We start from the raw sequence: 24,575 nt of genomic DNA, 5'->3' as shown, positions 1-24,575 counted from the left end.
AGGGGCCGGATGCAGAGGGAGAGGGAGAATCTCAAGCCGACTCCCAACTGACTGCAGAGTCCAGCGCATGGCTCGGTCCCATGACCCCAAGAGCTGAAATCAAGAGTTGGATGTTCAACTGACTGAGCTACCTAGGCACCTAATTTTAGGGGTAGGTTTTCCCACTGTTTTATTGGGGGCTTGAGGTAGTCAACTTTTCTTGCAGCCTCCTGGGAGAGAGGGTAGGAATGGCTGGATTTGCCTCTATTTCACACTCTTTATCTTCAAGGGTGTAACTGGGGCCCCCAGTTCACTATAGAAAGGTTTTCTTGATAGACTCCTCACCCAGATTGTTCCTGGGCTTTATCTCTTATACCTTAGGCTTTGGAAAGATGTGAAACCAAACACAGCCAAGCTCACCTGCTTAAAAAAAATTCCTTTCAGGGCTCTACTTACATTTCTAAATTTCCACATCCACTTAGTTCCTGGTTCAAGAATGCTTTACCTTTTGCCCAGTTCAATGATGCATCTAAGAAATTATTTTATTCTAGATTTTTGGTTGTTTTTAGTAGAAGGAATAATCTAGTTACCTAGACACTCTATGTTATTGGAAACTAAAGTGCCTATATTTTTTATTTAAACCTTGCATTTCTGGGATAAACCCAAATCTGTTATATTACATATACCATGTACATATAACATACATTGTTGAAATGAGTTTACTGATATTCTGATTTTTTACATCTTTCTCTTGTAGTTGAGAATGTCCTGTGATTTTTCTTTCTTATCCTATCCATGACTGATATTAAAAAAAAAAATCCAGGTAATACCACTCCTTAAAATGAGTTGGAAAGTGTTCCCTCCTCTCGTCTACACCAATATCCAGAGAGAGAGAGAGAAAGAGAGAGAGAGAGAGAGGATGAGACTTGTCCAAGGCCACATAAATGTTATGGCTCAGGTCAGGACTATCTTCTATCCCTGATCCCAGGGCTCCTTTGGATTCCTCACTGCCACCCAGCTACACAGAAGGCATAGCCTGGTCACCACCTATGTACTGTGTCCAGGTCAGGAAGGTGCTGAGTAAATGAGTGGAAAAACAGATATACAAATAGATGATGATGGAGAATGGATCACGGATGGATGATGGATAGATGGGCTTTCCCCACTCTCAGCTCTGTAGACCATCATGAAGTATGCAATTCAGTGCTTAAACCCAGCCTAGAGCTACCTGCTTGGTTCCATTCTTCAATGACTGAGCAGTCCTAATATCTTTTAACTCAGCTTTCCCATCTGTGCCCTTTAGGCTGTGACCAGAGTGAACATGCTCAGCATGGTGGTTAGCCCATGGCAAATGCAGGATATCCCATTCTGGACAGTAAGTTCAGGGCTTCCTTACCTGGATTGTGCCAAGCCCCTGGGGTACAAGTGGAGTGGAGACTTTGGTGTGTGTGGTGGTGGAAGTGGATTCCTGTCATCTGTCCTCCCAACTACTGCTGAGATGCCCATCAGCCAAACCTGGTGACTCATGGAGGCTTGGGTCTGTGTTCACTGTGGAGGTGATGTCACATGGCATGGGGTCTGGTCCTTAAAGCACTGCAGATCACCCCGGAACTTCCCTCCTCCCCATCCTTGAGTTGGGAAAACCCCTTCCTCTCCTCCCTGCCAGGTTCTCATTTCTTACTCCTCCCCTAGCATAAACTCTCACGAGTTTACACTTTTGAAAATAAAGCCAGGAAAAAAAAAAGATGTCTTCAGGCAGATTCTGCTTCTGCCCTGTAACCTGCACCCTCCAGCCAAGGGGACACAGCAGAAAGGACTTCTTGGAACTGGAAAAAAAAAGGTCTGGGAATGAAATACAAATGGCACCTCAAAAAGTCAGCCTGCTCCACTGGCTTTGCAGAGGTTGCAGGGCTGGAGCTTCTGGTAAAGGCTTCCCAACTGTGGGCATCTCTTCCTGGCTCCACCTTCAGTGACATCACAGTGGGAGCTTGAAATAAAATGAGCATGGAAATTGGCAATGCTACAATTCAGGGAATGTTAAACATTTACGAGCACTGCACTGGGCAGGAGCCATGGCTAATAGCAGCAGGGATAGGAGGGGCTGGACTGAAATCCAGAGTTGGGATAAAGCCAACAAGAGTCCCTCTTCTTTGTCAAGTTTATTTTATTAAAATATACAGGACTGAATATTGGTGGGCGCTGAGAACAGGAACCACCTTCCCAGGCTGCACCCAAGGGAGACGCTTCTGCCATGCAGACATGCGGCCAGTCCGCATCCCAGTGTGGGAGACAGACCCCTCCTGCTTGGACGTGCAGCCAGTCTGGCCCAAGGCCAAGAGGGGGCAGGGGCATGGTGGTGACACTCTCCTATGGCCTCGGCCCCTTAGAAGCGCAGCTACACCAGCTGGGAGGGGCTGGAGGTGGGTGGAGGGGGAGAAGATCCCTGAGCCAGGGAAAGCTGATGCCCTCCTGGAGGAGGGAAGAAAGACTCCTCCACCCCAGTCAAACTGGAGATGGGGTGTCAGTACAACTCTGAGGGAGAGGGCCACCTGTGTGGTGTGGATGCCAGGGGGTCCCTGTGGACAAACCAGGCCAATTGCCATGGCCTCCGCCATTCCACCTTTCCTTTGAGGGCCCTGCTCACCCTTGGGCCAGGCCTGAGCAGAGAGGGGGTGGCAGCCGGTGGAATGTATTGTACGGGAATGTTCCTCAGAAAGGCCCACGCTACCAGGGGGGTACTGGGTTCCTTCTTGGGGAGGCCTGAGCCAATGAGAGCAGCCTCTCTCTCTCTCTTTCCTGGAGGTTTCTGTTGACCTACCACTCTGCCTCAGGCCCCTCAGTTCTCACTCTTGGCTCTGCCTTCAGGCTGACATCAGCCTCCATCCCCAGAGCAGAACCCAGACAGGGAGAGTCCCTACGGTTTGTGCTTTTGAACGTTGGTGAGCTGGGCTGGGCTGGGCTGGGGACGGGCTTCGAGCCCGCACTGCTCTGAGGTACAGAACTGACCCTATGCTTCCTGCCCAGAGCTACCTGCATCGGGGCCATCGCAACCCAGGCCTCAGCCCACTAGGAGGGCCTGATCTTGGAACAAGTGTCCTTGGCTTGCATTGTGGGCTGCCACCTGAGCTGCTCTGGGTGCTTGTGCTTTGTGTATGGGGTTGGATGAGCTGTGTAGAGAGGGGTGACCACACTGCTAGAGGACCCTAACCAGGAAGTGGTAGTGGGGGGCCGCGGAAGGTGAGCTGCTCAGAAAGGAGGCCTGCTCTGCCACCTGGGCTCCCTGGCTGCCAGTCCCTGAGCCTTGTGACCTCTTCTTAGAACCTATAATGACCTTGGGGTGGAATACTCTAGTGCCAGAGGGGTACGGTGGCCCCACCCACTTCATTCCCACTGAGCTAGGCCTAGGGCAGGGAAGGCTTCTTCCATTTCAGTGGACTTGGCAGACAGTACCCCTGATTCTCCACCAAGAAACCCAATCCCTGAGCCTGAAAGGCCCCCTTCCCAGGATGGAGAGAAGTGTCCAGTGGCCCCTTACCACTGGGGCTTGCCAGTGGAGTGGCAGGCAATTCCTGGGAATCCAAGGAAGCATTTCCAGGAAACAGCAGGCTGTCTCCATTACTACCTCTCTCTCCTAGTCCCAATTCTCTTGATCCCGCTGCCTGCCCCCCCTTGTCCTGTGGTGAAGTCCTGGGAGTGCAGTCAGTGGGCAGGGAGTGGTTAAAGGACAAGAAGGTCAGAGTAGCTCCCAGAACTTGGCCCATGTGTGGTGAGAAGGAAAGGTAGTAGGAGGGAGGGGCAAGGGGACACACACCAGAGGGGCCTTTACTTTGGAGACCGGACCCTCTGCTGTAGGGGATCTTGAGCTCCTTCCTGGCAGCACCCCATGGCCAGCAGCCTGCAAACACTGCTGTTTCAGTGCCCCCTCCAGAGGCAGCCCCACCCCCCCGGCCTGGACAGGGGCTGGCTGGGGTAGTCTGGCTCCCATCACCTGGATCCAACTCCCAGCCAGACTCAGTCCCTCCCTGACCTCTGCACCCCCTCTACCAGCCCAAAGGAATGGGCTCTGTGTGTGTGTGTGTGTGTGTGTGTGTGTGTGTCTAGAGGAAACTGTTCACGTTTTGCAAATATATTAGAAAAAAAGTTTCTCATGGAGGCTGCTCCTGGCAGGACTGAGATTTCTTTGGGGGCAGAGGTGGCAGTGGCCACCCAAGGACCCCTCCCCACCGACATGTCCTAGATGACGTTCTCAAACAGCTGCATGGAGCTCATGATGTTCTCATCCTGTGTGGAGAGAGAAGAGGGATGAGAGGCCTGGTCAGACCCTGGGTGGACAGGGCAGGGCAGTGCCCAAATTGCTCCTACCTTGAGCAGATTCTTGCTGGGTACTCGGAACCCTACAGTGATCACTCTGTCTCACTGAGTGAAGGGGCAGCTGGTCAGGCCCAGCCTGTCTTCAGCCCCAGAGTCTGACTGCAAGCCCATCTGGGGGCTGCTGACTTGCTGATGGACACATTTCCCTGGCTGCACTCAGATGGAGGCCAGAGATACCTAAGAGGCCAATCTGGGAGTGATGCTGGTGGCTAAGGCCAGTGGAAGCACAGGTCACAGGCCCCAAGGGTGCTCTGAAGAGGAAGATCCATGGCAATGCTGGGGGATCCTCCAGGCCCCTTGATCACAGTGTGACCCTGTACTGAGGGCCACAGGGCCCATCATCCTCCCATTGGCCCATGCCTGTCCCCTCTGATGTGAGGCATTATGGGGCAGTCTGAGGAATGGCATGCCCTTGGACTGAGGGCTGGCAGGAGCTGGTGGCAATGGGACGGGCTCAGAGGAAAGTGCAAACATGGAGTTTGGAGGTTAGGAGGGGTTTGGGGACTGGCAGGGGACCCTGGGTATCCTCAACCCCTAATGCCACCTACCTTCTGACAGGTCTCCAGGAATTCATCAATGGTCACCACCCCATCTTGATTCCGGTCCATTTTCTGCAACTCAAGCCAAGCCCTCAGTGAGTCTCTGGGTCTGCTCCATCCCAACTTGTCCCCTCTGGCTTGTACTCTGGATCCAGGCCATATAAAGTGCCCTCCTCAGCTACCATTGTGGCACAGCTGACCTCTCTGGCATCTCCCCAGCCTGCTCCCCACACCCAGCCATTTCCCAGCAGCTTCCTTGGGCTTACACTTCCCAGAATGCATCCCCATGCTCCTCTGACCCCCTCATCTCCCTGACAGGCAGCCAGGGCAGATGGGGCTACCAAGGCACAGGAGGGACCACCAGTACATGGGAGGTGGAAACTTTAGTCCCTTTCTCGCCCTGGACACAGAGCAAGGTTACTCCCAACCCCAGTCCTCTTGCATTGTTTTTCTGGAGGAGCTGGGAGGGCTCTTGGAAGGCACCAGAACACTGGCCTGGTGTGTCAGCCCCATTGAATCCACAAGCCCTGGCCTGCCCTGAGATGAGGTTCAGTGGATCGGGGAGTGGGGATGATGTTTTCATTTGCTCACTGGGATCCTGACCAGGTAGGGGATGCAAGTTTAACCTCCTCATGGCAGGACGGGGGCTCACAGAGGGGAGTGGCTTGCAGGGTTGTCCTAAGAGGAGGAACCCCTCCCTCCTCTATCTGCCCTTCCCCTCAAGCCTGGGGCTAGAGCTCTCACCTGGAAGAACCTCTCCACGTGCTCCAGAGGCGCGTCCTCCCGCAGGATAGGGTAGGTGTGGCGGCCCATCATGTCATAGATGGACTTCATAATGGCCAGCATCTCCTGGAGGCCAGAGGGGCTGGCATGAGCCTGGCTGCAAGGACGTAAGGAGGTACCAGGGCCCAAGGGGAGGGGCCCCATCAGAGGGTGGACGGCACCTCCAGGGCAGCAGTGAGTGAGCAGGAGGGTGCCCCAGCTGGAGAGAGATGAGCTCACTCCCATCTAGCGTAGGCAGTGCAAGCCTCTGACTCCAGAAGTTGGAGAGAGATTTTAATGTGCCATCTCTAAAATTTGAAACTATAGCGACTATTTCATATACCAAAAAATGATTGGGCTAACCAAAACCTGATTGTAGGCCTATGGTGAGGACTCCCACCTGCCTTAAGGGACCACACTGCCCCCTTGACTGGTGGAAGCCAAGGCCAGCTCCTCCTGCCCTCTGTCCCCAGCTTCTCCACTTGTGTCTCCCTCAGGACTTCCCTGTGAGAAAGAATGATCTAAGAACATTTGTTGAACTAGTTCAAGATGTATAGTGAGGGCCACACAAGCTCCATGCTCCCTGCACCCAGGTGTCCATGACCAAGAGCCTGGAGAGGAAGAGAGCCCCCCCTGGCTGCTCTCCCCTCCAGCGCTGGGCTGAGAGTCATGTCTCTGAACAGGAAAGGGAGACAGGACAGCTGGGACAGCAGGAGAGTAGAGGAGAGAGGCTGGGAGTGTGAAGCAGCAGTGAGGGAGAGGGGCAGGGAGCCCCCCCATCCTGTACCTCTTTGGTGATATAGCCGTCCTTGTTAATGTCATAGAGGTTAAAGGCCCACTTCAGCTTCTCATGGACTGTTCCTCGCAGGAGGATGGAGAGGCCGACCACAAAGTCCTAAGGAGGGAGGGGAGGGTGAGGAGTGTCAGCCCAGAGCCCAGATTTTATTTCCAGTTTTCTATGTGGCTTCATGCCTCTACACGAGGAGCCTGTGTTATAGTGCAGGCAGACGGTGTCTGTTAGGTCAACACCGTGTGAGTATATGCATGTGCGTGTATGTACGGGTGTGTGAGCGTGTGTGTGTGTGTGTGTGTGTGTGTGTGTGTGTTGGGGATGGCATGGTGGTTGGTACTGATCTCAAATAAAGATATTCAAATTCATCGTGTCTTAGACCCATTTAATGCACAGCTACTGATAGAGAAGACCTGGGGGTGCTCTTCTAATAAAGAGGAGTGCTCTACTTTTAGTTTACCAAGTATCTGCATGTCAAGGTGCTTGAAAACTTAGAGTTTAAAAGCTAAACTAACAGTGCTCAGCTCTGGGGTTGTGACATACCCGTGTGCTGCAGTCACTTCTGAGGCATGGCAGATAATTTATTATAATGTTACAAGACATGAATGTTCCAGCAGCATCCGTGTGAAAAGTCCAACTGCTCTAACAGTTGGTAGAAAGCAAGCCCTTTCTTCTACTTCCCGGAAAGCCTGCAGGTTGAGCCTTCCCTGCCCCATGGGGTCCTCCCAGGTTATTCTGAGAGAAGGAAGCAGAGAAGGGCTGTCTCGATCAGGGAGTGGAGGATGATAGACTGCAGGGAGCCCCGGCTGTGCCCCAAAGGGCTGGGCTGCCACTCAAACATCAGATTTTCTGACTCTGAGGCCTGTACCTGAGAGAGACAAAGGGAAATAGGGAAGCAATCTGGAGGAACAAAATTTATTCCAGGAGGAAAAAAACCTCAACAAAAATTACTAGAAGCAGAGATTAGAAATCTGTCACCCCTAAAATACAAATAGCATGCTACAAAATGGGAATGATTGAGAACAAGAAAGAGCTCTTGGAAATTAAAAATAAGAAAGCAAAATGACAGCCTCAGAAGAAGGTTTGGAAGAGCAAGTGGAATCTTCTGTAAAGTTGTGTGAAAAAGGCAAAAAAGCTGGAAAACAGAAAAGAGGATCACAAGAGATCCACCATGGAGGAACCACTGCTTGTACAGCAGGAGTTCCAGGGAGACACAGAGGAAATGGAGGAAAGCAGACCAGAGAAGTACAGAAGGACTCCCCAGAATGGAAGGCTGGGGGAGTGTCCAGCTCCTGCCGAGGCCATGCACAGTGGAAACAGCCCGCAGTGCTGCCTGCAGGTACCGGTCAGATGGCATTTCAGCAAACTGGGTGCAAAAACAGGATCCTACAAGCTTTCAGAGAGAAAAATCCAACCAAACGGAAAAAACAAAATCAGGCCCTGTACACAGGGTCAGGATGCAGGATGCTTTGCCTTTGGCAGCAACAGCTTTTGGTCCAACACAATGTATCAAGCAAGAGCAAGAATACAGTGAAGATGCTTCCAGACAGCTAAGTGACCTCCCATATACTCTTTCATAGGAAGCTGCAGAAAGCTGCTAGAAGCTGCACCCCTGAAGAAAGAGGATAAAACAGGAGAAGATGAGGAATTCTGGAACCAGGAGACCCAAGCCTGGGGAAACAGCCTGGGGAGCATCCCCCGTCTCCCAGGAGATGCCTGTTCCAATGACTGGAGAAAGGCCTGGGGATGAATTAATGATGAGATCACACCCCCAGGCAAGTCAAATATCAGGACCATTGTTCACTGGAGGCAAAATGACAATAGGTGTGAGAGAAAGGACAACAGACTCAGTTTATCAGAAGACTCACTCAGCTGGGCATCCAATTCACGCCATGAGAGTAAACCACCATCCTTGTTTTGCCTGAATCCTACAGTTCCAGAAAGCCAGGGGATGATAGGAAAGGCATGTATGCACATGGGAGGTCCAACTCCTTACCCCCACCCCCAAACAGCGAGCCGGAAGTCTGAGACCGGGCAGCCAGGAAAGGGCAACACGTATGTGCCTAGGAGTCATGGACACAAACAATGGCAACTGGCTACAACAGCTGTGTGGGTTGGTGGTTCACTGCTGGGTTTCCAAAGCCCATCCTGTAAATCTGCTGGGCTCATAAAGTCAGCCATGTGTGTGTAAGTAAAGAACACGAAAATGGAGAAACAGGAGAAACAGATGATAGTTCCTACATGCCCAGGTTTGGGGGATCATCCCTAAAGCTTGTGCATGATTTAGTGAAGAGGTACGACGTCCCTGAAATCACGTCCTCGGGATTGAGGCAAAGGTATGGAGCCCCACTCAAGGCAGCAGGGAATAGGGGACTGCACAGGGCCTCGCTTCTCATGTCGGCCACAGGAGGGTGCCAGCAGCACTGCCCCTCACTCCGTCTTATCTTCATAATCCCAGGCCTGCCGCCTGAGAGCCCTCCTAGTCAGCCACAGCCAAGGAACGTCTCCATTCTGTGTCCCTGAGCGTGTAGGTAGAACAGTGGGGATGGAACTAGGACAGAGATGAGTGGGAATGTCCCCTGCGAGGCCACTGGCTCATCCTCCATAACACACAGATGACCCCATGTCCTGCCAGCGCAAGCCAGAGTACCTGGTAGTTCTAAATGTCCAGCCCTACAAGGGCAATTTCATATGAGACTGTCACTAGTTGTAACTCCTTGATCTTAACTCCAAGGCAGATGAAGTCCATCACATCCACAGCCCCTGGTCCGCGGCTGTCCCAGAGGCAGAGCCTGGGGAGGGGGAGGATGAGGGGCTCTGCTGTGGCACAGTGATACAGGCCTCCATTCCCAGGCTAAGACACCCCCAGGTGCACATAAGAACATGAAAATGGAGAATGGAGATGTGCTCCAGTAGAGCACACAGAGCAGGAGCTCAGCTGGGAGCAGGGGGAACACAGGGTGTGATTATGGGCTTGCATCCTCTCTGGTTACTGCAGTCACATGAGGTTTAGCCAACGAATGACACAGGGAGTGGGTTACCGCAGAGGGAGCTCAGGGAGAGGCGGCCACACCTTCCTCCAGACATGACTGGCCCCAACTCTCCAAAGGAGCAGCAGTGTGCTGGCACAATGAGTGGGTTAAATGAGAAAGGCCCTGGATGGCATGGTGGGTTCTGGCCCACCACCACCTGTAAGCACAAGGCTGTGCCTGGGCTGCGGAGGCCAACACCAGGCTCCCTCCTGTGAGCAAATCCCAGAGGACCCAAGAGGAACAGAACAGCAGGCGGGCCCGAGGTGGGACATGGGACCGCTGTTCCCACTTGGCAAAGATGAGGTTGGCCTGTGTGCCGTTTTGTTTTCTGGTACTCTTTTTGGTAAGGGTAGGGAACTGAAATTTTTTTACCACATCAATACACTTTAGCTAACATGTGTCTTTTCTCTCAAGAATCTATAACAAGAATTGGGATCATTATAAATATCAATAAGCTGACCTGACTTTGTTTTAGGGGCACATGGGAAGATTCAGTCTCTGGTAGGCCCAGAGTCACCCCCACCTCTTGCAGTCCTTCCTGCCACAGGAATCCCAAACCTTGGTGCACCCAGCATTAGGCCCTGCTGATTGGAAGGTTCTTGGGGACATATGTGCCCTCCTCTCTGAAAAAGCTTTCCTAGAGAAGAACACTGAAATCAAGAAGGTCTTCAAGATAAACAAGCATACCCATATGAAACCAGAGGACCTGATTTCATGGCAAAGAAGCATGAAGAAGGCCCGGGATGATGCCAGAGATGCCTGACTTTCTGAGAAGGCGCCCAGCAGATGGGCTTCAGCATCAGTGCCGGCAACTAAGCCACTGATGCACACCCCACAGAGACCCACCACCCACCACCTCAAAGGGACCACAAGACCCCTCCCTCAGGGGAGCGAGAGCAAAGACCACAGGAAGGTGCCAGAGTCCCTCCTGATACCCATGGGGGCGTACAATGGGACTCTGGTGAGCTGTTCGATCAGCTGATTTCTGAACAAGGAAAACTATCTCGCAAAGCCCTGCTTGGGTTCCTCACAGATTCCTCTTCACACTTCATTCCTGGAAATCTCAGCTGCCCCCCAAAGGATACACAAGAGCCTGGTCACAGTGGAGGACAATCAGTTCTCCCCGTCTACCATTGCGGTGCTTGGGTTTTTACCGTGTGCAGGTATTAGCGAAGACAGAAAAGATGATGACAGCGTACACTTACACAGGCGGCAGCCCCGAGACTGCAGCCTGGGGAGGGAGGGGGCCCCTGCGGTCCCAGGGCAAGGCTGTGGCCTCGGGCTGCCCCGCCCGCTCAGCCCCCGTGTCAGTGTGCAGGCTGGCCGAGGCATAAAAATAAACTGAGAGGCATTACCGACAGGTTATTATTACACCCCGGCTCGTCCAGGGGCTTTCTGAGCCCGCCTGCCTGTTCCTCTGCCTTCCTGTCAGCTGCCCTTGGCCCTGGAAGCGGAGCAGGGTGGTTATCGATCAGGCCGGGCTCTCAGCAAGGTTCTCCCGTCCAAAGAGGTTTCAGCTTTTCGCCTGCAGCTATTTTTAGGGGCTTGGGCTCCACAGACGGGGCCTCTCTCAATGGGTCCCGTGTGGCCAAGCCGAGGTGGAGCCCACAGCTCGGCCAGCCTGCTCGCCTGCCCCACACAGTCCCGGCAGGGCCCTCCTGGGGGGCAGCTGTCTGAGGCGGGCACGCCACAGCACGCTACACTTGCCGCTCCGCTCAGGCTGGCTGCTCCACCTGTTTTGTGGCCAGGGCTAAATTCTGGGGCTGAGTGTCTGAAACCCTGCCAGGAGCACAGACCCCAGAGGAAGCCTCGCCCCCTTTCCAAATGCCAATTCGCATTGGGTTCCTACCACCTCAGAGTGCCTTAGATGCTCCCTTGGCTTGGTGGGGCTGGAATGGAAGAGGAGGATGAGTGAGAATAGGGTGGCCAGGCGGCAACGTCACATTTCCCTAAGTCCACAGTTAGGCCCAGGGCCAGCTGAGCATAGTCTGCTCCTTCTCGGGATGACACCCTGGACCATTTATGCCCAGGATCTTGTCTGGGCCTCTGAAAGGCCCAAGAGAGGCACCAGGGCAGAGAGACCCCCCACCTTCCCCTCAAGGGCTACAAGGGGCAGGGGATACAGGAGGGGTCAAGGGGGACCTACCTCAAAGTGGATGGCCCCATTCCCATCGGCATCGAAGGCGTTGAAGAGGAAGTGTGCGTAAGTGGTGGCATCTGGGGAGAGCAAGGGTGAGCACTGGGGTGTTCTGGGTCTCCCACTCCAGGCAGCCCCACTGTGGGGTCCAGCTGCATCCTGAGCTGGACTTCCCTGCCCTTCCGACAGGGCAGAGGCAACACCAGGCCTCCGGCAGGCAAAAAGGCCAAAGGCAAGGATCCCCTCCCAGTAAAAGTGACACCTACTGTTTGTAGAGCTGCCACAGTGGGGCCATGGGGGGTTTGGGGGAGAGCCAGGGGGCCTGGCCTCAGACTCACCTCCCTGAGGGAAGAACTGGGAGTAAATGAGCTTGAAGGTGTCTTCATCCACCAGGCCCGTGGGACACTCCTGCGGCAGGGAGCCACCCTTCAGCGACCTTGGCCATCCCCAGCCCCATGCCCAAACTCCACAGAGCCTGGCTTCTCTCCTCCCTCTGGGGATACTGCCACCTGAGCTCTATGAGCCTGGGAACTGGGGAAAAACTGGTGTTGGGGCATGGTAATGCAGGAGGGATAAGTGGGTGGGACAGTGGCAGTTGGTTCCTCCACACTCCTCCCCTGTACCAGGACTGGGAACACACAGAAAGGAGGATGGTGCCTTCAGAATACTGATTCTGGGACATGACCCACCCCCAGATAGCTCTCCCACAAAACATAAGATCTATAAAGGCCCCTAGGATATTTGCTGTGCCATGGAGAAGTTTCTAGAAGGTCTCTCTGGGCCAGCGTTCCTCCTTCCTGGAGCCTGGGACAGGAGGGCTAAGTGGATCAGGGCCTCTTCCGGAAGGATGGGTAACACTCACGTTTTTGAAGCCCCTGTAGAGGGACTGTAGCTCCTTCTTGGTGAACTTGGTCTGTGCCTGCAGCTGGTCCAGTCCCTCTGGCTGGTGGCGCACCGTGGACAGCTCCAGCTCGCTGTCGCTGCTATCTGGAAGGGGGCAGAGACCCAGGGTGGGTGGAACAAGTGCCCCTGCTCCTCCTCTTGTTCCGGTGTGGGCACCAGGCCATGGGCTAAAAAGTAGGGGTGGAGGGACTCTCCTTACATGACTACCACGTTTGGCCTCACAGGCTGTGCACTGCACAAATGGCGCGGCTGTGGTAGAATGACACACACTCAGGAGTTGTGCCTCATGGCTACTCTGCTCCTCACAGGGAGTAGCCCCCACCTCCCACTTGCCTCATCTAGACTGTGTCCACCCTCTCAGCCACATGTGGGATGGGGGTGGGAGCTGGCCTTATTCTAGAGAGACACTAAACAAAGGGAGATGGGAGGAAGAAAGACAGCAAGACAAACTCAAGGGACCTCAGCCTTTGAGACCCAATTCCTGGACTACCTCCTCCATGCTGCCCTCTCTGATTTCTCTCAGGAATGAGGAGGTCACCACTTTTGGCCCATCCAGCCTAACATGCTGCTGTTTGGCTGCATTTGGTGTGACAGTGTCATTCACATTTAAGTAGGAGGTCAGACCTCACAGGCCCATAGGGGAAGGACCATGATTACCTTTGGTGGGGGAGGCAAATTTCAGGTGTTCTTTACTTTTTTATTTATGATTTTTTTTTTTACATTTTTCTTATTTCTTTTGGTACAGTATGAATTACTTCTACAACACAAAATCAAGCTATAGACAGAACAGCACTGAGCGCCTTGCTAAAAGGCATGTTCATATAATTACAGAACTTCCCACTGAAATGGAGAGCACCATCCCCAGGGCACTGTCACCACCCCTGGCCTCCCCTGGTGGCCCCTGGAAGCCCATGATTATCTCATAGCTGCTCACTGGCTCCCCCTGCAGGGTGAGCACTGTGAGCCTCCCTGCACTGCCCATCCTGTGCCCACAGAGCCCAGCGCAGTACCAGACAAGGAACACTGCTAACCGGAGTCCACTGAGCCCTGCCTGGGGCTGCCCTGAACCCAGGCCCCTCCCATGAGTACCGCTACCTCTCGCTAAGGGCCACCATGCCCTGCAAAGTGCCCAGCAATCAGGCTCTATTGCCTTGGGCCATCCATGCTCCTGATCTCCAAGACAACTTTTTCATACCTTCCTTCTCTCTTAATTCCCAGTGCCTCCACCCCCATCCTTTGTCAGGTTGCTTCCTACATCACTGAGAAAACAGAAGCCACAGAAGAAAACTTCTCCAAGCTCCCACCCCGACATCTACTCATCTACCTGTAGTGGCCCAAACAACTGCTTTCCCTCCTCTGGGAATGAACTGCCCAGGTTCCCAGCTGAGGTAAACCCTCCACCTGCACAGTGGGTCCCAGCCCCACTCTTTCGAGCATGTGGCTGCACCAAGCCTCCCCACTCTTTCCTCCTTCCTCATCATCTTTTTGCTCTCCCTTCTGGATCATTCCCATCACCATTTGGACATATTGTTAAATCTGGCAATCCTTAGTCAAATTAAGTATAGGCAAACCTTGCAAGCCAGCCAGTCTACTCTGGGTAAACATCCCAAATAGAATCTGAGCCAGCCAGGGGGCTGTGCAAGGATGTTCATGGCAATGGTATTTTTGACAGGGATGCTGGAGACCTCCCAGGAGTCCATCACAGGCAGGATGGGTGGGCACAACATGGGGGGGGTGCACACCACGGACCATGCAGTAGATTGAAGGGACACAGCAGCATAAATGGATGTTAAAAATCAGTTGCTTACTTCAACTAAGAGGCAGACATTTCAGAGTGGATGAAAAAGCAAGACCCAACTATAGGCTACTTATAAAAAGGATACCCTTAAATCACAGCAACAGATGGAAAGTGAAAGAGTGGAATGGGATAAGAAAACTGCTGTGGCTCTATTAGTAATAGAAAAAGTAGACTTCAAGACAAAGGGTACTACTAAAGACAAAGAGCAACATTTTATAATGATACAAGGATTAATTCATCAAGAAGACAGAGCAATATGAAATATATACATATATCCAATAACTTTAAAATATGTGAAGCAAAAAAATTCAAAACTAAAAGGAGAAACAGATAAACCACAGTTAAGGTTGAAGATCTTAACACCTTTTTCCAGTAAATGGTACAAGTAAAGATACACAAGATTTGAAAAACACTATCAACGAATTTGATCAAATTAATATTTATAGTACCCTATGCCTAACAACTAGGATACACATTCTTCTCAGGAGCACATCCTGTGCTTCCCACATATATCAGATGCTGGAATATAAAGCAAAACTCTGACCACAATGGTATTAAATCAAAGTCCAAAAAAACCCCCAAAAAACGAGATAGGTAAAAAATCCCAAATTCTTGGAAATTAACACACTTCTAATATGCCCATAAGTCGGAGAAGGAAAATCACAAGGAGAGTCTTGAAATATTTTGCACTGAATGATCATATAAATTCAACATACCAAAATTTTCTGGATTCAGGTAAACTGGCCTTCAGAGGGAAATTCAGAGCTTTAAATTACTTCATTACCATGGAAAAAGATATAAAGTCAATGATATAAATTTCTAGATCTACACTTTTCAGAATCCAGGAAAGGAGCAAATTAAGCTCAAAGTTATTAGAAAAAAGGAGATAATAAAAATAGGAGTGAAAATCAGTGAAAAAGAAACAGACAAACATAGAGGAAAAACCAATAAAGTTATTAAGAAACCCAATAAGCAAGCCATAGGCCAGGACCCCATGTATGGTATATATATATCCATGGTACATGGGCCGTACGTCTCATACAAAAATTAACTCAAAACAGAGCACAGATTTGATTTAAACATAAGACATAAAACTATAAAACTTTCAGGAAAAAAATAGGAGGAAATCTTTATGGCCTAGGTTTAAGAAAAGAGTTCTTAGACACAATACCAATAGCATGATCCACAAAAGAAAAACTGATAAGTTGCACTTTTGATTTGGTTTTATTTTGTGATAAACCGTACTTTTTAATAACAAAACTTTCACTCTTCAAGAAATAAAAGAGATAAAAAGGTAAACTACAGACTAGGAGAAAATATTTGCAAATCATATATCCAGATTATATGAAGAACTTTATCCAGACACTTGACCTACAGGACTTACAGGTGGCAAACAAGCATATAAAAAGGTGCTTAACACCACCTGCAATTGTGGAAATACAAATTAAAACCTCAAGGAAATACTACTACATACCTCTTAGAATCACTTAACTGACAAATATTGACAATACCAAGGGCTGGTAAGGATGTGGAGTAACTGAAACCATTACACTTTGCTGGTGGGAATGAAAATGGTACTGCCTGTCTAGAAATCATTGTTTGGCAGTTTCTTAGAAACATACACTTGGCCATGCAACCCAGAATTCCTACTCCTGGGTACCGAAATGAAACGAAACCTATTATAGTTACACAATACTATTTATGCAAATATGTAGAGCAACTTCATTTGCAATCACCCAAAGCTGGAAATAACCGGAATGGCCTTCAACCAGTGAATGGATAAACAGTGTGTTGCGCATTCATACAGTAGAATACCTTTATTGGTTCAGCAACATGGATGGACCTCAAACGCACTAGCTAAGTGAACAAATCCAGACCATGCAATGTATGACATTCTGGAAAAGATAAAATCATGGAAATCATAGGGAAAGACAATCTATCAGTGGGTGCAGGGGCTGTGGCACAAGGGACATGTAGATGACAAAAAAGGCAGCAGGAGAGATTCTTTTGTGTGATGGAATTGTTCTATACCTTGACTGTAGCAGTGGTTACATTACTATGCATTTGTCAAAATTCATAGAACTGGACACCAAAAAAGGGGAACTCTACTGTATGTAGATTAGAAACAAATGAAATAGAAACTAAAATAAGTAGAAGGAAATGGGGGATAAAGGGAAAAAATAAAATAAGAAAGGGGTTTTAAATGAGTCAAAACTGATAATGTCCCACGAACTAAAGAATATGAAATAACTTAATCCTCTATCCCTAAGGGTCAAAAAATAAAACAAAAATTCCCAAATTTGCTTCTATTTCTTCCTCGACCCTACTGTCCCTTCCAGCTATTTCTTTCTTCTCTTCTTTAACTCACTGTCTCTACTTCATCTCTTATTCTCCCTTGAACTTAGTCCTATGGGGCACTGACCCCACCAGTCCACACAAAATGCTTTTTAAAGAATCACCAGTGATCCCCATATTGCTAGGCCAGTGATCAATATACTAGTCCTGACTCCTAAATCATAGAAAGGCCATATAAGAATGAAAATTACAGTGACACTGGATGGACCTTGAGGGCATAATGCTAAGTGAAATAAGTCAGGGCATAGAAAGACAAATACTATATGATCTCATGTACATGTGGAATCTAAAAAAAAACCAAATTTATAGACACAGAGAGTAGATTGGTGTTTGCCAGGGCAGAGGGATGGGGGAAATGAGGAGGTATTGGTCACAGGGCACAAACTTGCAGTTACCAAATGAGTAAGTTATGGGGGTCTATGTAAAGCATGTTGACTATAGTTAATAATACTGTGTTGTGTACTTAAAAGTTGCTAAAATAATAGATCTTAAATGTTCTCACTACCCCCCTGCACACAAAAGGGTAATTATGTGAGATTATGGATGCATTAATTAACCTTATTATAGTAACAATTTCATAAATTTATATAATTCTTGTTATTTATTTATTTATTTATTTATTTATTTATTTATTTATTTATTTATTTACTGGGGGGGGGGCAAAGGGAGAGAATCCCAAGCAAATTGCATCTGAATGCAGAGCCCCACTTGGGGATTGATCCCACAACCTGAGATCATGACCTGAGTTGAAATCAAGATTTGGATGCTCAACAAATGGAGCCAGGTGCCCCTATACAATGTTAAATGTCAATGATATCTCAATAAAGCTGGAATAGCAAACAGAGGAAATTACATACCCATTTCACTTTTGATATAACCTCAAACAAAATATTAGCTAATTGAATCCAATTGTACTAAAAACCAGTACACCATGATCAAGGTTTTCTGTGGAGGGAAAAATCACATGAAAACCTTAATACAGGGATCCCTGGGTGGCGCAGCGGTTTGGCGCCTGCGTTTGGCCCAGGGCACGATCCTGGAGACCCGGGATCGAATCCCACGTCAGGCTCCCGGTGCATGGAGCCTGCTTCTCCCTCTGCCTGTGTCTCTGCCTCTCTCTCTCTCTCTCTCTGTGTGACTATCATAAATAAATAAAAATTAAAAAAAAAAAGAAAACCTTAATACAGAAAAGGTATTTGATAAACATTCACATCTCTTTGTAATTAAACAAACAAAAACTTTAAGCAAACTAGGATTAAAGGGAACTTTCTTAACTTGATGTAGCTTATATTTGCAAGTTACATATTTATTTACAGAAAATATTAGATTGAATGTCAGAGGCTTAGACACATTCCCTTTAAGATTTGGGACTGGCCAAGGTTGGCTACAATCACCACTAATTGATATCCTGCCAATGCTCTAAGGAAATTTCAAGAAAGAAAGAAATAATATAATAATTGGGAAGTAAAGGATAAAACTAACATTACTTGTAGATGTTTGGTCCCTACAGGGACCAAAAGAATTAATATACATGAGAGTTAGTAAGGTTGCCAGACATAAGATTAATTTACAAAAATCAATAGCAATTTTCTACTCTAGTAATAACCATCTATAAAATATAATTAAAAATATACCAATTCATGATAGCAATAAAAACTCAAAACTATCTAAGTATTAACCAAAACTCAAAGGGTTTCTATATAGAAAGGTAATCTGAATAAATGAGACATTCCATCTTAGATAGGACCACATAATATAAAGATGCCACTTCTCCCCCACAGGAATCTGTAAATTCCACACAATCTCAATTAAAAATCCAGTTGGGCTTTTTGAGGACCTTGATAAAATTACTCTGAAATGTATATGGAGGAACAAAAATCCATAAAAATCTAGAAAGGAAAAGAAGGATTTTTCCCCTATGAAATGCTAATACATACACATAGTCACTATAATAAAAAGTTGTGTGGCTGGTATAAGAACAGACAAACACACCAAAAAACAGACCAGAGAGCTCAAAGAGACTGAGGTATAGCAGGAACATCACAGAAGATTTGTGGAAGTCTCAAATTGTCTAGTAGGTGGTGTTAGGAAAACTGGCTCAGCATAGAAAACTGGATACCCTCCGTTTTTAAAAGATTTTATTTATTTATTCATAAGAGACAACGAGAGAGAGGCAGAGGCATAGGCAGAGGGGAACAGTAGACTCCATGCAGGGAGCCCGATGCAGACTTGATCCCAGGACCTGGGGTTCATGACCTGAGCCAAAGGCAAATGCTCAACCACTGAGTCACCCAGATACCCCCTGGATCCCTTTCTTACGCCACATGCAAAAGTGGGCTCTAGATAAACTAGAGACCCAAATGTGAAAGGTAAGTTATAGAGTTAAAATGTAAAAGAATCTCTTGCTTACCTAAGGATGGGGAAAGATTTCTTCAAGCTTCAAACGTTCAAACCATCAAGGAAAAAAATTGATGAATTTGATTACATCACAATTAAAGATTTCTATTCAAAAAAGGGCAGCATGAACAGTTCTAGACACTCAGCAGAATGGGAGAAGACAGTGTACAGTGTTTAAAATAGTCAAAAGAAGAATATCTAGAGTAATCATCAAAAAAGGAAACTGGGAAAGATGAATAAATGTATGAAAGATGGCTCAACCTCATTAATAAAAAGGAAAATGCAAATTACATTGAAAATGCAACAGCCAGATTGGCAGGAAATAATAAAATGAAATTAGAAGGCTGACCAATGCTAAGTGCTGGCTGGGGAGAGGAAGGAAGTCAATGGTAATTTTTTTTTTAAGATTTTTAAATTTATTCATTTGAGAGAGAGAGACAGGGCAAGCGAGAGTACTTTCAGGGGGTAAGGAGAAGAGGGAGAGGGAAAAGCAGACTTCCTGCTGAGCACATGGGGCTCCATCCCAGGACCCCAGGACCATGACCTGAGCCGAAGGCAGATGCCTAACTGACTGAGCCACCCAGGCACAACGGTAACTTTTCAGCATGCTAGGGCGCATGCATAACTGGTACAAGCAGGCACAGTGGGGAAGTATTTGCATTTTCATTCTAATGCTGCACACATCTGCATACCCTACGGTGAGGTAACCCTCCCCTAGACAGAGTGCTAGAGAAACAATGCCCAGGAGACTTGCAGAAGAGCCACCACCCCAACACTCTACAATAACAGTAGCTTGAATCAACTTGCTCGCTGTTAATAAAGCAGATAAATAGACTGTGGGCCATCCACTGGATGAAATGTCCTATAGCAGTGAGTGAACCATAACACGCAGCAATATGGATGCGTCCTAGAAACGGATTATTGGATGAAAAACCAGTCCTAGGAGACCAGTGTGATTCCGTTTGTTGCAAAATTCAAATCCAAGAATAACCAAATAATTTGTAGGGAGGGATAGTAAGAAATAAAATTATATATAAGAACAAAAATCCAGTAACCACAGGTGCAAATCTGGCTAGTGGTAATCTCTGTGGGTTGGGAGGGGAGAAACTCAGAGAGAGGCAGGCTGGTGGGGTCCTAGTTCTGGGGGTGGGGAAGGTAGCTCATTAGTGCTTATTATTCTTTTTAATATATGTATCAAATGTATATTTGAATTTGTTAGAGGTTAACTAAAATGTTTAAAAGTAATTAGAGGGGCGCCTGAGTTGCTCAGTCAGTTGAGTGTCAGGCTCTTGATTTAGGCTCAGGTGGTGACCTCAGGATTGTGAGATCAAGCCCCGTGTGGGGCACTGCACTCAGAATGGAGTATGCTTGAGGTCCTCTCCCTCTGCGCTCCTCCCTCACTTGAGCTCATTCTCTCTCTAATAAATAAATAAAAATTAAAAAATAATAATAAATTTTTTTAAGTACCCAGAGCAAGAGAAAATGAGAGAGAAAGAATATACCTGTGGTCTGGACAAAATAGGACATTTGGAAGATAAGAAAAAGACAGCAATCCCAAAAGAAATGACTGAAGGATATACATGGGCAAGTTAGAGATGAGCAAACTGAAAAAGGTGATAGGTACACAAAGAGGTGTTCAAAATAATTAGCATGAAAAACACATCTGAGAACAACAAGGAAAAAAAAGGTAACATTTATTAAATCTGCAAAATCTGAAAGCTTCTTTAAAAGTCAAGTCTCCTTTGGGGAATGTGGGCTAACTTTGCCCGCAGCTCCAGACTCACTCGCCTGCTTGCCATCTGCACTTGGATGTCTAGGTGGTTCTCAAATGGAGCATTTCCAAACTGAGCTCCTGATCTTCCTCCCAGAACCTGTTCCACCCACAGCCTTCCCCAGCTCAGGGGACGGCAACTCCATCCTGTTGGGAGCTTAGGCCAAAACTCTGGGCGCAGACCTTCCTCCCAGCGCTCAACCCACACGTGTGGCCAGCCAGCTCTAACTCTCAATATGCACCTCACCTCTAGACCTTCTGCTACTTCCACTGGCCCCACGCTGGTCCAAGGCTCCATCAGCTCTTCTGGTGTGTTGTCCTGCTTCTGCCCTGGGTCCCCTAGGTCTAGTTTGCAAATAGTGCTGAAGGAAGCTGCTGAAAACATGCCCTGTGCATTCCTCTGTTCAACAGCCTTCCCCCAAGCTCTGAATATAAAAATAACCAATAACCTGGGTGGCTCAGTGGTTAAGCACCTGCCTTCGGCTCAGGTCGTGATCCTGGGGTCCCGGGATCCAGTCCTGCATCGGGCTCCCCGCAGGGAGCCTGCTTCTCCTTCTGCCTATGTCTCTGCCTCTTTCTGGGTCTCTCATGAATAAATAAATAAAATCTTAAAAAAAAAAAACCCAACAGTAAATAGCCAATAAATGCACGCTACCCCCAGGCCCCTTCCCCGGCCCAGCTCTGACCTCATCTTTCATGTCTTTGCCTGTGCTCCCTCTGCTCCAGCCATTCTGGCCCCTTGCACCCCTCCAGCCCACCACATTCCCTCTGCAGGGCCCCCAGTTGCTATCCTCTCTCACTCAACTGCTTTTCCCTCAGAACCCACACCTCCTTCATCTGTTCAAATGTTACCTCCTCTGAGGTGCCACCCCCCACCATGCCTATCTTTCTCTCATCTCTGTTCTACTTTTCTTCATTTGGCTATGATTCCCCGCCAGATGCATACTTCTATGTTTACGGGTGCTATGGACTGAGTTGTATCTCCCCAAAATTCGTATGTTGAAGCCTTAAGCCAATGTGACTATATTTGGAGATACAGCTTGGGAGGTAATTATGGTAAGATGAAGTCCTAGGGGGCGGCACTCATCCAATAGGATTGGTGGTCTTACAAGAAGAAGGGAGATCTCACCCCCTTACCTCCACCCCAACTCCCACTTTCTTTTCACCCCCTCTACACACATATGTACCAAGGAACTGGAACTGTCTGGAACTGTCTTAGGTACAGGGGACCTGGCTTCTTCATCTTGACTCCCACAGCATCTGGCCCAATGCCAGGCACCCCATGTGCTCTCAGGGGACACTGGAGACCTCTCCTGGCTCATCCACAAGAGAAATCCCAGGCTTATCCCCCTGCTTTGTTTTAGCAGAGATGCAGCCAGACCTCTTAGGACCTGCCAGGGGTGTCACATCACCCTCTGCAATTACAGGGGGGTCTGGTGATTAATGGATCTAAACAAGCATTTTCTACAGCTTTCCTACAAACCCCTGAGGAGCTGTACTTGGCCAGATTGGGAAGTTAGCCTGCTTCTCCTGTCACCCTTTCACCTCTCCCTGGGCTCAGCCTTCCTCTCGCCCTTCCAGAGGCTTGTCCTGGACACTATTTACCCCCCATCACTGATAACCAGGGGCTCAGCAACAAAGATTTAACCTCTCCATCAAACAAATATTTTGTTAAAGGAGTGAAAGCATGAGGCTTTTAAAAAATTGTTCTTAAAAAATTGTTGTTGTTATTGTTGGCGTTCTAAAGCAAAATGTCTCCAAGTTATACAACAACCTGACAAATCACAAACTGGGCTCTCCTCCCAGGGAGCTGAAGTTCCAGTCCTTGATCCTGACCCCATGCCACATGGCCCCTTCTGGGCAGGATGCACCTGTAGGGACTTGGAAAAGGTAGTTCCAAATCAAAGATGCACCAGGTACTGGGTGAGAGGCATTTTTTTTGCCTCCTGAGTGCATGAGCCTGGTGAAGCCCCCTGGGCTGCCTTCACCTTTGCCAGGCTCCCCTGGAAGCAGCTATAAGACCTTCTCTTGCACCTTCTTGCTTGCCAGCCAGCACCCATCCCAGTTCCCCATTGCAGCAAAACTCTTTCACAGTGCTGTCCACACTGGCTGGCTCCAATCCCTCCTACCTGGCTGGCAGATGTCAGCCCTGATAGCCCCTGCTGGTCAGATGACCCCTAGACCTGGAGGTCCCCCCAAGGAGCCCCAGGGACCACTGCAGGGCAAGATTCCCCTTCCAATGCTAGCAGTACCTCTTCTGTCAGTGGTACTGGGCTTCTATTTAAGACTCTGTCCGAGATTCCATGGCTAAGGGGCTATGAAACCACTAGATACACCACAGCTGAGGCACTCAGGGGGGCAGGGAAGGGGCTTTGCTCAAGTCCCCCATCCTACAGCAGCATCAGGCTCAGGCTCAGCTCCAGACCACCTCCCTGCCCCACAGAAGCCACCCACCTGGAGCCCGCCTCTCCCCTTCCCTTTCCCAGGGCCCAGCCCGGGAGTCTCCGGCCATCCAGTTGGGTGGACCTCACAGAGCACATAAGGAAGTCCGCCTATCACGACGAAGGACCTGTCAAGTGCATCCGCCTCTCCCACTAACTTCTAGTACACGGTAGTGATGTATGACACTGGGGGGGAATGGAGCCAGGGCATTTTTGGCAAGAAGTAACAAGAGGTAATACTTATAAAGTGCTTACTCTGTGCTGGGCATTGCTTTACGAGTTTGCACACAGCCACACACTTAGGCTCAACAAGGGACACTTTGGATTTGTACCCTTTGAGAGCAGCTGTCTCCGCTCTGGGTTGCTGACACGTGCTGTAAGAGGCTGGGACGTGTCTATGTCTCCTCGGTGGTGTGGAGTTAGAGAGGCATCCAGGACGGGTGTGCCGGAGTTTGTAAAAGTCCTGGCTCTGCCACTCCCTGGCTGGGTAACCTCAGTTTAGTGACTTAGCCTCCCCGAGCCTCAGCTTCCTCATCTCTAGAATGGGCCTGCTGTTGAGGACAAGATTACAATACACCCCAGGAGAGAACTCACTAGATGTGGGCTGCTGCCACTGCCATCAGCATCAGATCTGGAAACTGCCTAGGGGCCACCTAGGCCAAGGGACTTGCAGGTTATAGAGCATGGGAGACCCTGCCAAGAGAAAGGGCAGCCAGGATATGTAGTATCCGCAGGCCTCAGCAAAGGCAGAAGAGGGTGCTGGATGGAGAAGATGAGCAAGAGAAAGAGCAGGAGTAACTGCCACTCCCTTGGGCCTTGCTTGGAGCCCAGAGTCAGCTGCGGACCGTGCAGGTTCCCAGGCCACCTGTGCCTGCCAGGGCTCTGCAGGCAGCTGTGCACAGAGGGCCACTCCAGAGGGCTGGTGGGTCAGGCTGGCCACGCATACCTCCACCTGGGCACCCCCCATTCTCCTCTTCACGCCTCTGTCTCTTCACCCACCTACACACCCCCTGTCACAATTCCGCCTCCCTGTCCCCACCCCCAGCCAGAAGGTCCTCCCCTCAGAGGGCATCTGCCCAGGGGTATCCTAAGGGGAGGGCCAAGACTCTCCATTACCTGTGCTCCTGGTGGGGTCTCATACAGCCTGGCACACAAAGGGTGCCCAGAGAATGTATGCTGGTGATGGCATATAATTTACACTTACTCAATACCCGCTGTTTACCAGGGAGTGATAGGCACACTCTAGGGTCACAAGTGTATACACACAAGTCACTGACCCCCTCAGAAAGCCCAGGTGGGG

The 24,575-nt window shown here is 49.1% G+C and overlaps 1 protein-coding gene across 2 annotated transcripts in view; it reads right to left on the bottom strand.

The window, feature by feature from the left end:
- Nucleotides 1–2,125: 2,125 nt before the first annotated feature.
- KCNIP3 (potassium voltage-gated channel interacting protein 3) overlaps nucleotides 2,126–24,575 on the bottom strand; it is an 81,727-nt gene continuing 59,277 nt past the window's right edge. For both annotated transcript variants that reach the window (XM_041754009.1, XM_041754010.1), the window contains 7 exons: nucleotides 12,473–12,597; nucleotides 11,949–12,018; nucleotides 11,620–11,690; nucleotides 6,439–6,546; nucleotides 5,634–5,738; nucleotides 4,899–4,961; nucleotides 2,126–4,260 (listed from right to left, as the gene is read on the bottom strand). In XM_041754009.1, the coding sequence (XP_041609943.1) occupies nucleotides 4,213–4,260; nucleotides 4,899–4,961; nucleotides 5,634–5,738; nucleotides 6,439–6,546; nucleotides 11,620–11,690; nucleotides 11,949–12,018; nucleotides 12,473–12,597 (590 nt within the window). In that variant the 3' untranslated portion in view covers nucleotides 2,126–4,212. The remainder of the gene's footprint in view (nucleotides 4,261–4,898; nucleotides 4,962–5,633; nucleotides 5,739–6,438; nucleotides 6,547–11,619; nucleotides 11,691–11,948; nucleotides 12,019–12,472; nucleotides 12,598–24,575) is intronic.

The sequence above is a fragment of the Vulpes lagopus genome, chromosome 5, assembly GCF_018345385.1.
Source record: "Vulpes lagopus strain Blue_001 chromosome 5, ASM1834538v1, whole genome shotgun sequence".
Taxonomy (NCBI): Eukaryota; Metazoa; Chordata; class Mammalia; order Carnivora; family Canidae; genus Vulpes; species Vulpes lagopus.
This window is presented reverse-complemented; position numbering and strand designations above follow the sequence as displayed.